At 39.4% G+C, this 12,913-nt stretch overlaps 1 protein-coding gene across 6 annotated transcripts in view; it reads left to right on the top strand.

Annotated features, from left to right (window-relative positions):
- The window catches only part of LOC146711509 (BAR/IMD domain-containing adapter protein 2-like), a 56,691-nt gene that overhangs the window by 28,990 nt on the left and 14,788 nt on the right, over window positions 1-12,913 (top strand). For all 6 annotated transcript variants that reach the window (XR_014920173.1, XM_085454356.1, XM_085454355.1 and 3 more), the window contains exons 4-6: window positions 5,566-5,627; window positions 7,457-7,528; window positions 10,114-10,251. Coding sequence is in view for 5 of the 6 variants with exons in the window: in XM_085454356.1 (XP_085310482.1) it covers window positions 5,566-5,627; window positions 7,457-7,528; window positions 10,114-10,251 (272 nt within the window). In the remaining variant the exon portion in view is untranslated. The remainder of the gene's footprint in view (window positions 1-5,565; window positions 5,628-7,456; window positions 7,529-10,113; window positions 10,252-12,913) is intronic.

Genomic DNA, 12,913 nt, shown 5'->3' with positions numbered 1-12,913 from the left:
GCTGTATACATTTTTTAAAAATGTATCTTTTACAGAAACAGCTCTGCCTTCAACTGGCCAGGAGCAGCTTCTTCTCTGCTGCAGAGTGCTCCACTGCCAAAATGACTGCTACAGCACATTTAAATTCTGCTGGTTAGACTGCCACCAATGAAAACCAGCAGTTAGTGCCATGCCAGTGTGAAAGTGTGATCAAACCAGTATGTCCACATCCAACATCTATTTATGCAAATCAGATTTTTATGTCATCATTTAAAACCTTGTCTACTATTTCTATGCCATGATCCAAAAGAGTGTGTGTATTTGTAGGTCTGGGCTTGTACATGGGAAATAATCCACTAGCAGCAACTCTTAGGGTGTAGCCTATACAAAACAGATCAATGCACTTTAGAAGCCCCAGTGAGTCTGCTGTTGTTTCCTCTCAGTGGTGCATTAGTGTACTCTGTTGTGTTTAGATGCCCTGGTTTACATAGAGCTTTCTTTCAGGGTCAAGTAGCGCGCACACACACACACACACACACACACACTCATGGTTAAAGAGCTTAGTTAGATTTTCAAAGCAACCACTCTTTTTTTTCTTTTTCTTATTTCAACATGACTGTGCTCTTTGTTTTGTTTTGTTTTTCTTATAGCCTTATAGCATTTGATAAAACTATGCTGTATTAGGGATTCAAATGTAATGTGAGATAAAGGCTATTGCTCTTTTATTTTGAATGCTCTTTTTGTTTTGTTACATTGTTGTGTGACATGACAGCTGTGTTCTTCAGGGATTTTCCAGGTCTCTTCACTTTTCCCTGTCCTACCTCCTGGTGTCTCTTTGCCTAACTTACCCTAGATTGTGTTGAACTTTTTTTTTTTCACTCTGAAGTTGATACTTTTGATTCTTAGACGTCTTTGTGTCAGGAGAGTGAGACAAAAGAATTCCACATCACAAACACAGTACTGTGTATTTCTTTATATTTTGGTTTCAATGAGTCAGACTTTCTTGTAACTTTTGGAGTGTTCTTAAGCAATACTGTAGTTCTCCATGCTTTCTGAAAGTCTCAAAGTTTTTCTGTGGATTTTAGCTGCTTTTTTAACTCACTTTCAGTCCAATCCTCTGATCATTTTTGGAGGAAGGTTTCATTTGTTAAGCCACTTAACTTTGACCTATAAGTCATTCAAGCTTAAAAAGCTCCAACTGGACAAGTGGAGGACAAAAGAAGTGTGAGGTCTAAAAAGATATCTACGGCAGATAAACAGTATTCGATGTTGCTATTGCACAAGGGGGGTTGTGCAGCAGCAATCAAAGTATCAGTCATGGTGCCAGACTTTGTTCAGCTTTATGCAGGTTTCCACTAGTTTACTAAAGTACATGCAGCTCTTATACTCCCAGAGGAGACCCCGCAAAACACATATAACAGTTTAGATGTATGGGGAGAATGACAGACAGGAAATGGTCTCCTGCAGTGATCCTTTAGCATATGGGTGACTTTTCAACCCAGTGAACTATATCGGCACCCCACACAAGTTTACGTTGTCATAAATGTATTGAGTCATGCATGTAAACCCCTAGCTTTACATACATGACTTAGTGAGATCATAGTCCACTACTTAAAATAATTTTAGTGTTAGTTGTTTTTCTTAAAAGAAAAATCATTATTATTCAAAAGATGCAAAATTTTCAGTCTCTACTGCCCCTGCGGTAGCATTAAATATTCAAAAAAGGCCATTGTGAAACTGAAAATATGCATATTTTTGGTTTTAAATTATTAGGTCAGCAGTCAAAAAAAATAAAGGTTTTGGTTTAATGATGCCTGATCATTTGAATGTGCTGTCTACCTCTACCTCAGAATTAAAGTCAAGATTATGATATACATTTTTAAACTTTGCCTCACTTCCCTTCAGCCATTACATATTTCCCTGTTAAGCCTTTATTATGGCCTACATGCATGACACCATTGCTGGGCAAACTTATATCAGGCTAGTAGGTTGAACAGCTGTGACTGCTAAGCTTCTAATTTAAGCCAGATGTCAAACATGCATCAGTATTTTTTTCTCCTCCTGTGAGAGGCTACATGAATGAGCAACGTGTACACGGGTGTGTGTCTGCGTCTTTACGAGAGAAGGAGATGGATGAACTTTAAATACAAGCTGGCCTCAGAAGCTGTGCTTCCACAGTGTACTACACATGTGCAGCATACACCCTGGGCCATCCAGAGTCTCAGCTATTATCTGTGTCTCACACATTATACTGCTGTCCCATTATACTTGCCTACTTACAGTGTAGTTGTTTCCCTTGTGGCTTGGCTTGCCAGGTAGGCTAGCGTTTACATCCCTGCTTAGTCACAGAAACTGTGCGCACACACACACACACACACACACACACACATTGTACTTTACTCAGACTCCCCAGGCAAGCCGCACACCACTCTCCTCCCCGGGAGATTTTATATGCGGATGCAATGATGGTTGATTGTAAGGATGGAGATCTTTCAGCTGTGTTTTGTAACACAACATTTTGCCAGCATTGCTCCTCATCTTGTAGCTTCTTCCATGGCAACGACCCTCGCATTATCCTGCTTCCATGACAACCCTTAGTGAATCTGGTTTGACCTTCACCAGTGATTCAGTGTCTCTCCATCCACCTCCATTCTCTCCATCTCTGTCTCTCGTGTTGCAAACTTCCAGTTTTTATATATATATATATTTTCTTCACCATAGCCCACATTCTGTTATTCACTTTTTTTTTTTCTCTATCTCCACCTGTGTGGGTGTATCATGGCTGCTGTTACACAAGCAGTCAATACATCTACACAAGCTGATGTCATACTTCAGGGGACAGTCTGTTCATATGCATGCACTGGAGTCTTGCAGGCATGCTTCCTTCTCTGACTCAGTGGTTTAAGCTAGCAGGCGTGTGGCTGCTTGTTGCAGAGCTGCAGGTGCAGATAAACCAGATCACCTCACAACAAAGAAACTATTGTTTTTGTCAGCCAGGGACACAGGCGAGGTTCAAGTGCGCTGGGAAATATTGATACTAGAATGACAAGTCCATGAAAGTTTATTTACCGGTGTTTTTCTGCATATCCCATACGTAGGTGTGTATCTGTATCTGAGTTTATGGTGAGCAACCTGTCATGTCAGTCCTTGATAGTATGCGGATATCCTTATCAGGCTGGTTGCTCTAAACACCAAGTGTCACTAGCTGTCGTGCATGACACATGCTTTCCGTAGAAACCAATAGCGTTGCAAAACACATTCCGATTTTTCTCATTTTTGCTTCTTTATTAATTTTAGATGTAATGCTCTGATGTTAACTGCTATTGAAAGATGCCCACGTTGCTGTTGCTGTTTTTATGTGATGTTGAAGTTGCCATGGTAGCAATTTGTATCCCCAAAGTGTGTGTTTTCTTTCTCTCTCTCGCTTGTAAAATATGCTTTGACGTTGTACGTACTGCAGTAATGAAACTACAGATGACAGGATGATATCTTTTTGAAAATGTGTTTTTGTGCCTTTTCTGGCATCTTCCAAATACCCTGTTTTGCCTGTTTACTGCCACTGTACATGATGTGCGAGTGTACTTTTGTCAGCAGCAGGGTGATGGATACTCATTAGTTAATTGATCTAGCTAGTTGAAGCCACCAACAGAATGACAGTTTCTAAGCCTGAAGGGCTGTGATCAGGGATGAGTATCTGTAAGCTGCTTAGCAGGCCTGCTGGGAACTGACAGGATGCTTTGGCCTCCTTCTCAACCCCTGTGAGGCGCAAGATCAGCAGGCAGGTTGCAACATGAGCAAAAGGCGTTGCTGTCTAGGGCATTCGGTGATGAGCTCGTCAGGCGTTGTAGTGTCATTGATTGCAGTAAATTTAGCAAGTGATGAAGGAGGAAAAAAAATCTTGATAAGATGTCAGTTTTTTTGCTGCGCACACAGGTTTTCTGGTGATAAGCAGGTCAGCAAAATTGTAAAAGTGGAATTTTAATTCTGTCACTTTACTGTACTATAAGTCAGAATTGCTGGCAAATGCAGTAATAAATATCCTAATAAACTACAGTATGCAGTGTTTTGTGCAATTTAATATGCATCTATATGCTGCCTCTAGATGCTGGATGGGGTTAAAAGTAGCTGTGCTAGAAAAGCGTTTCATTCACTGCACATTATGCTACTGTTAACAATTTTCTTGCAGAATGCTGAGTGCATATTGCAGTTTCCTTCCCCCCACGGTGTAAACACCAAGCTCAAGTTTCACAGCTCTGTATAAACTTTGGATTTGTGTTTTTCTTTGAACTGTCAAAGTCAGCTCTGTCGTGGTCACTTCAGTGTCACCGGTTTGCACCGCGCTTGCTGTTTGTTGCGAAGGAGACCACTCCAAAGCCCTTTGGTGCAGAATAAAAGTTTGTTCTGAAACCACTTCAGCTCGAGTAGCGAGTTTTACTTATGGAGCATTTTGAGGTGGGTTGAGATGTGCTCTCCTAGGTCAGTTTTCAAAAAGAGGCTGCAACAGGAGAGGAAATAAAGTGCTTTGTCCTTATTTGATGCTTTTATAAAATGGTCGCAACATTAATGTCTGCGGAGACAGAGTAATAGAGAATTGTTTTTTTACCCAGACTTTCATCTTTAACTTTTTTCCAGTCATGCTTTTAATTTCTTGGAACCTTTAATTGAAGGTTTCAATACGTAATGCTATGACAAAACTTTTGTTTATTTTATAGATGAAACCAAAACTAAACTCATATCTCAGTGCTGTAGCCACTTACTGAAGTTCTCAATCTCTTGTCATTAAATATAGAGCATGTAGCATGTCTGATAGATCTAAAGGGGCTTTGGAAAATATGTGTCTCATATTTCTGTACATGTATATCTCACACTGTCTTTACACCAGGCCTGTCTCTGTATGTTTGTATGTGTGTCCTTTGCTCAATGTTGCTCTTTGTATTCCTTTTCTTGACAATGCACTGCACAGTCAGAAGAGGCAGTCTGTAGGTATATAAACATTAAAACCTCAGTAGCTGCATGACCCTACCTTATCTCTACGTTTTGGCTGTTTAACTTGTTTATTCTGTGGAGAGTTTAACCTTTCTTTTAGGTGTTTCTTTTTTTGTTGTTGTTGCACTATAAATTACACTGCCTAGTAATCAAAGAAAGAAAGGCACTATGTTTGATCTCCACAAGACATCAGTATTTTTACCCTTGAACAACTAGATTTAATTTGAGCCTTTTGCTTCCCCCAGATTTTGTTTTTCACTTCATTCTCTTTTCATTTTTCCCCATCACTTGATGTTGCTTCCCTGCCTCGGTTTTCTGCTATCTTGGGCCAAAAAACAAACTTTCATAACATTCTTCATCGTCCCAGTTGCAAGTCACTTGTCCTGTATGTTTGTGCGTCTTGTATTGCTACTGCATGGGCGTTGCAAGACGGGGTCTCTCTGTTTCTTCTCTGTTGCATTCCTCGTTTAATCTCTTTCTTGTTTCAAAGTTTTTTTTGTTTTGTTTTTCTTGTGGTTCCCCGTTCTCTCTGTTTTCTGCTCATGTTGTGGAGCACTGTTCATGTGTTTCTTCTCTGTCTCCCTGTTTCTCTCTGTGTAGGGGATGTGCTGTTCCAGATGGCAGAGGTCCACAGACAGATCCAAGTGCAGCTAGAGGAGATGGTTTGTATTCTGAGCTCAAAAGGTTTCTAACTGTGCAGCTCAACACTACATGGATACAATTTAAATCTTTTAACGGTAGATCAGTATTAGTTTGGTGGTGTGGCTCTGCTCCCAAAACAATTTGCCCAGTAATGACACAAATTTTGCCCGGAGCTATTGACAGTATGGGATAAGTGATGTTAAATGAACATAAACTGGTATTGAATGAATAGGCCTGCTGAGGCTATATCATCCACATTGCTAACACAGGAGGTGGTTGGGAAAGTCGAGTGAGTTAATTGCGCAGTATGGCGCTCTGGGCAATTTTCTTCTTTGCTGCATTATCCAGAAGTTACTGCTGTGCATCTAATACAGAAAAATAATAGAAAAATGTCATTGCCCTCATTGCTGCCTCATTTATTTTGGATGTATGCTATATCGCCAAAAGTTTTCACTCACGCATTTAAATAAATTCAGGTGTTCCAATCACTTTCATGGCCACGGTGGTGTAAAATTAAGGCATACAGACATGGGTCACTCTCAGGAGCTCAGTAAATTCCAGCATGGTATCGTGATAGGACAACGAGTCCAGTTGAGTAATTTCCTTCCAATAAATATTCCACAATCAAGTGTTAGTAGTTTTATAACAAAGGAGAAGCGATTGAAAACAACAGCAACTCAGCCACAAAGTCGTAGACCGAGGGTGAATTTTCCATGGCCGAGCAGCTGCATCCAAGCCTTACATCACCAAATGCAATGAGGTGGGATTATGGAGTGGGGGGTTGCTGTTTTTCGGAGTTGGGCACAGCCCCTTAGTATCAGTGGAGGAAACGCTTAATGCTTCAACATACCAAGAAATTTTAGACAATTATACGTTTCCAACTTGTTGGGAACAGTTTGGGGACAGTCCCTTCATGTTCCAACATGAATGTGCACCATTGTACTAAGCAAAGTCTATAAAGACATGGATGAGCTAGTTTGGTGTGAGCCCTGACCTCAACACGATCAGAGTTGAGACTGCGACCCAGGCCTTCTTGTCTAACATCGGTATCTGACTTTGCTTCTGAAAGAATGGTCATAAATTCCCATCAACACATTTCTAAACCTTGTGGAAAGCCTTCCCAGAAGAGTTAAAGGTGCTAGAGCTGCAAAAGGTTGACCAACGTCATATTAAACCTTATGGATTAAGAAGGTCTCTCAAGTTCATACGTGTGTGAAGACAGACGAGCAAATACTTTTGGCATTATAGTGTATATGTGCAACTATCTGTGGGGTACCATCTTGAATTTGATTTAAGAGAGGAGCACCTGGGTTTAGTCTACCACTAATACACGGCATTATGCATGATAAAATCCAAAATTTGTTGCAGTTTTAGACTTAAGACTTGTTAAACTCTTTGCCCACATTCTCATTCAAAGTAGTAAATCCCTCCACATCTTCACTTTTCAAGCATTCTCCCAGAGGCTCTTGTTATAGCCAAACATTTTTCCTGTCTAAGATTAGATTCTTTTTTTCCCTTTCCATTCATTATATAACATTTTCAGTCTTTTGCTGCTTCTGTCCTTTTTCTTTTGTTTTGAGTGCTACATGAATTTTTAAAGGTTTAAATGATTTGATAGCCATTGCCTTTTGGTTTATGAATATTTCATATAGCATTCCAAATTTTTTGGAAACATTGTTGTGGTTTAGACAAATACATATATGGGATATTAGCAGAGCTTTACCTAAATTCCCATTTTTTGAACATTAAGTTAAATTGACATCACAGGACAATATTGTTTCTGTATGTTATCTCACTTACCACACAAGAACTGACATGTTAACTTAAATCTTTTGCGTTTTTTCTCCAGCTGAAATCCTTCCACAATGAGCTCCTGTCCGAGCTCGAGAAGAAGGTGGACCTGGATGCTCGTTATTTGACTGTGAGTATTTGTACGTTGTGCTTCCAAATCCAGAGGAGAGCGCCACTTCATAAGTGCACTCCATATGTGAGCTTATTTTAACAGTTCATGTAATGTGGCATCGAATTAGTTACGGCTTGATTTGACCTTAAATGATTACAGAGATGGAGGTAAAGGTGTGTGTGTGTGTGTGTGTGTGTGTGTGTGTGTGTGTGTGTGTGTGTGTGTGTGTGTGTGTGTTCGTGTTCTCAACTATTTCAAAGTCTGAGACAATTAAAGGGTCTGTCTGGGAAAGGAGATGTTTTGAAATAACATAATAACATTCAAGTCTACTCACCCCGTCAAGGGTAGACTGATTATAATAAACCCCTCCTGGAGTGTGTTGTGTGTAAGCGCTGTGAAGCTGGTCTACATGTGATATCTTTAGAATGAGTGGGTTGCAGCCTGAGTGTAGAGCAGTACTGCTGTGCCTTGTTTTGGGGGATGGGACGCTACCATTATTGTACGGTTTTGTTGGAAGGACCACGTTATGAGCTGCTTCAGCACCCAGCTACTCACTCACACACACTCTTTATATAACATTGCTTTTTAATTGGGAGGGTGGGTGTCATTTAACAGGGAGACCTATCAGTAAACTCAGATGGTGTTATATTGAGTTAATATTAAAGCCGTGAGATGTGTTAGAAACCATCTTGAATTGCTGACTCTCTTATACATCTAATATAAATTTCTCATTCTTCTGCAGTTTCAGACATTTATTTCTGGGAATTTCCCCGAGCCTTTAACAACCATCATTTAATATGGATGCCTTTCTGATCTGCTGCAGTGACAATAGTGATCACTTTACCTCAGACTTTTTGAAATAATCATCTGAAACTTTGACTGAGTTCAGAAAGACTGGCGTGTTTCCTCTGGGGGATTTTTCTCTCTTTTCTTCTATTTTTCTTGTGCTCCATGAAATCCACATCAGAGTTTGGACTGAATAACACTGAATTCCAAAAAGCAAATAGAAGCAAAGAGAAGCATCTCAGTCAAATCAGCCTTCAAAACAAGGGTCAAATTCTCAACGCATACCAAAGTTCACCATCTGACCCCTCTGTTTCTAATCTGTTTTAAGCACACAAACCAGTTATCTGTCTGGAATAATACCCAATGATGGAGAGTTGTGTAGTAAACGCATGAAAGTGTACTGGCTTTAGCTTTAATTAGGGGGTGAATTTCAGCTCAACAAAGAGGATGCTTGGGATATTACTTTATATACCCTGCAGGGCAAACTTACTCAATAGTCAATTGTTCTGTTTCTACTCACTGCTATGATTTATGTGCTAAAGTGTGTTCACAATAGATCCACAGCTCCCAGGACTTAAATTAAATGTAAATAGCAGAACAGCAAATGCTGTGTGCACTGCTTTTCTGGAAGGACTGAGGTAATGAAAGGCTGGGTTATTCATATTCGTTGTTATTGTGTTACAAACTGGATAACCGGTGCACAGACGTATTTTGGTAATTTTTCTTTTGTGAAAACATATTAAACAGAGGGACTTCTTATGTTAAACTATTTAGTAGTGGCCAAAAAAATCCCAGCCATTTTTTTTAAGTGTGGTGTTGGGGAGGTCTGTGCTGTTTACAGGATTTCAGTCAAGCTCAATCCTATAGAAGTAAGCCACCCTTTTCTCAGCTATGAAATTGAAAAACCGCATGTGTCATACTGCTAGATTCCTGGTGACAACAGCGGCTTCTTTTCTGTGCCTTTTCAGAATACCTAGAATATGCTACCTGCATCTTCAGTGACTTACAGTATGCAAATGTGGGTGTTGAACCCTCATGCATGAGCTCTCCAATTTTGCCGTGTACTGAAACCACATGAGCTTTGTCACACTAGGCACTGTTTCTATAGCAACAGAGCTGGTAAAGCCTGGAAACAAAGTTGTTTTGCTTATAAATGAATAAATAAGCAAATTATATTAATCAAAGTACATTTCTGGTTTAAAAAAAAACACTAATGAATAGCTTTTATCATTTTTACAAGCAATCATGCATTGGTTTTGTTTTGGTTTTTGTTTTTTTTTTGTTTTTTTAAACATTGTTGGATCTCACTGATTGTTGCCCATTTTACATCATGAAAATCAATTTTAACCAGGTTGAGAAAGTACTTAGTGACAGCAAATGCTTTAGGAGACACAATCGCAAGCAGTGCAGATGTTAAATCAGTCAAAAAGAAGCAGTCCCAGAGCTTATAAAAGATTATGTAAATTGCATTAATTAAAAAAGACTGCTTTGGGACATTTTTAAATTATCCTATCTTGCAGCATCAGTGCCATACAAAAAATAATTTTCTGGTGTATCATAAAACTGTAGCATGTTTCAGAACTCTAGCAAATTATTTCTGTGCTTTTGTGCTATGGGTGGAATCCAGACTTTTGTTTTTTAGTTTTCTTCTGAGCTTCAAACTTGCCTGAAAACCTTTGGGAAATGGTTTTCATTCCTGTTACTTGCCTCATTTATTTCTCTGCCTTTTTGTTTTTTTCTCACTCAGACTATTTAATTTGCGGCCCTGTTTTAGGAAGTCTAATTTTGTGTTGTGCACCACTTGCTGCCCCACGTAGGCTGCCCTGAAGAAATACCAGATGGAACACAAGAGCAAAGGGGAGAGTCTGGAGAAGTGCCAAGCTGAACTAAAGAAGCTGCGCAGAAAGAGCCAGGGCAGCAAGAACCCCTCCAAGTATGGAGAAAAAGAGATACAGGTGAGCCTGTTTTGAGAGTTTTTGCATGTCTTCAAACATTTGCAATTATTACAATGAAAGGGCAACATTTAAGCATGCAAAGCACCCAAGAACAGAAATGACAAGAACAAAATTCAGAAATAACAAACCAAATCTTGAGTTTCTCAAGTCAGGTGGACTGCTGTGCTTAGTTTCAGCAGGATTTCCATGAATTTGGGTGACTTATAAGACTCAAAACAGCTAGGATGTGGTGGTGATGAGGAGTTGTCCTGAGTGGGAAGGCAAATAGTGGAGGTTTGATTATGAACTGTGCACCCTTAACAATCTTTATTACATTGAGACATGTATGACAAGCACTTTGACAAGAACATGCGTGAGGAAATAACTACACTAATTCATGTACCGAGGTGTGTGCACTTTACTCAGCCAGTATGTTACAGCGCAAAGCTTTGATCAACGTTTTAATGGGGTGAGTAAAAGCACAGCCTGCAAATGTGACACAAAATAGATGACTCAATTATCAAAAATGGGCTAGATACGATGACAGAAATCTGAGGATGTTATACATCAAATGTTGATGGTTTAAAAAAAAAAAAAAAAAGTCATAGCCGGATGTTATCTAAGTATACTATTTATCCAATTTTTTCTGTGTTCTAGTTGCTTAATAAAATGATTATCCTAATAATACTACAGCGTATCACAGCCTGAACTGTCTTAGCCAAGCTTTCTTGTAGTTTAAGTAATCTTCAGGAAGAGTTCACCAGGCTTCTCAAAGCTCTGCTTTGGATGTTAGCTACCTTTAGTTCCCACACTGCTTCGATAATGGTGAGGTCCAGGCTCCTGGGAGGCCAGTACATGTGTTCTGATAGTGTTAGTACTGATAGTCCTATCTAGTACTGATAATTAGTTACTGATAGTGGTCCATTGTTTGGCTTTCTATTCAGGTATGCTTTTAAATCATTGGCAGTGTGTGTGGTAATGCTGAAAAATGACGTTGCTGGCAAAGAGATGCTTTTTAGTTGGGATTGCATGTTGGATCAAAATCTAAAATCTGGGTAGAAACTCACTGTTGTATCTCTCTCCTGACGTCCTGTGCATATGTTTAAATCAACAACTTCAGCTTTAGATTTATCACTCCATAACACTCATTTCTCATCTCTTTTATCTTGTATCAAATCGTGATTTATTTATTTTTTCCAAATTTCTTAAAGACATTACTTTCAGACACAGTTCATCTGCTATTAATATTTTTATTAACTCTGCCACTACTTTTGCACTCCACTTCTACGGTTTCCTCAATTTTCTTAAGGTAACACTGTGCACCATGCTGGTATATGCCAATCTTTAAGCTAATAGCTCTCTAGGAATCACCTTGATGCAAAAAGTTGTTTTTTTTTATGCCTGTCAAAATGTGTTATCTTTGGCATCTTTTTGCAGATTCATCTCAAGAAATCAGAACAGATTACATGTTCTGTGACAGGCTGCCAGTTACAAAACGCCTAAAGATACAACCTAAAATTGGCTCTTTTCCAAGATGTGTTTTACGTGTGGACAAAAAAGTGGTTCATCCCTTGATTTAGGTGCCTGTTTATGCTTCAAACATTCATAGGTCAAAAAAAAATGAGTGCTAAAGCAGGAAATATCCAAAGAGAAATGTTTGAAATACTGACAGCCTGGAGAAATGCTGCTCAAGACCACTTTAAAAAACAGCAGAATATCTAGCTCCTTTAGAAATAAAATATAAAGGAATGATCAATGGCTCAACGCTTTTGCACAGTACTGTGTGTCTTTTGCACAGTTATTAGAAATTCGACATTTACTTTATAACCTGCTGTGAAGTATAGAACAAATGTTTAATCATCACTTAAAAGAAAATGATTTTTAAAAAAACAAAGCAATCAAATTGTAAACAATGCTGACTCAGTGTTTACATGCATTATGGAAACTGGATCCACGAAGAGATCAAAGCACCGCTTGCACTCATTTCGTGATTGTTTCCATAGGAAAGCAGCATCTGTGGGAGTCCTTCAAGTGAAACGAATGTTGACGAGTTGAAAAGACTCTTTGCTGTTAGACATAACTTAATTAGTTATCTTTCATAGTTCATTATCTAGCATTTGACCACCTGCTTGACAGCAGAAAACACGCTCCTGCAAAGGCACTCCTTTTCTCATTGTCAGGCTTTATTCAAATGCTGTTTATTTGTTTAGTCCTGTAGCCAGTGTCAATATCAAACTGAGAAAAATGACACAGCAGAGAATGTCAACAGTGTGATTGCTGTTCCTTCACAAGGCTGGAAACTTGAGTCTGATGGAGGGAAAAATGTCAAACTAACAGGTCAAGACTTGTAGGGTAATTACTGCGGGGTTGGTCTTTGCCGTGAAGTGTGGCCGTCCATGACAGAATCCGATTGATGATTCTAGCCTCACTTAAGCATAGCGCTGTCTTCCAGAGTTCTCTGGGTTTAAAAACATTCCTTTGCTTTTCAGGTTCTTGAAGAATAGGCTCCTCCTCTGTCTGATCAGTTTACATGCTATGACACGCACTTTGTCACACATCTGCCCTATCCTGTCTGGAGCAGTATGGCAGTGCTGGATTGATCTGACTGCTGTGTCACATTGAGTTTGTTCCACGGTGTCAGGCATGTCATGAAGAGACGCCGTCTGAAGTGTCATCATAAAGC

This window comes from Copadichromis virginalis, linkage group LG4 (genome assembly GCF_057382275.1).
Source record: "Copadichromis virginalis isolate Kocher_CV1m ecotype Utaka linkage group LG4, C_Virginalis_male_GT1.1, whole genome shotgun sequence".
Taxonomy (NCBI): Eukaryota; Metazoa; Chordata; class Actinopteri; order Cichliformes; family Cichlidae; genus Copadichromis; species Copadichromis virginalis.
This window is presented reverse-complemented; position numbering and strand designations above follow the sequence as displayed.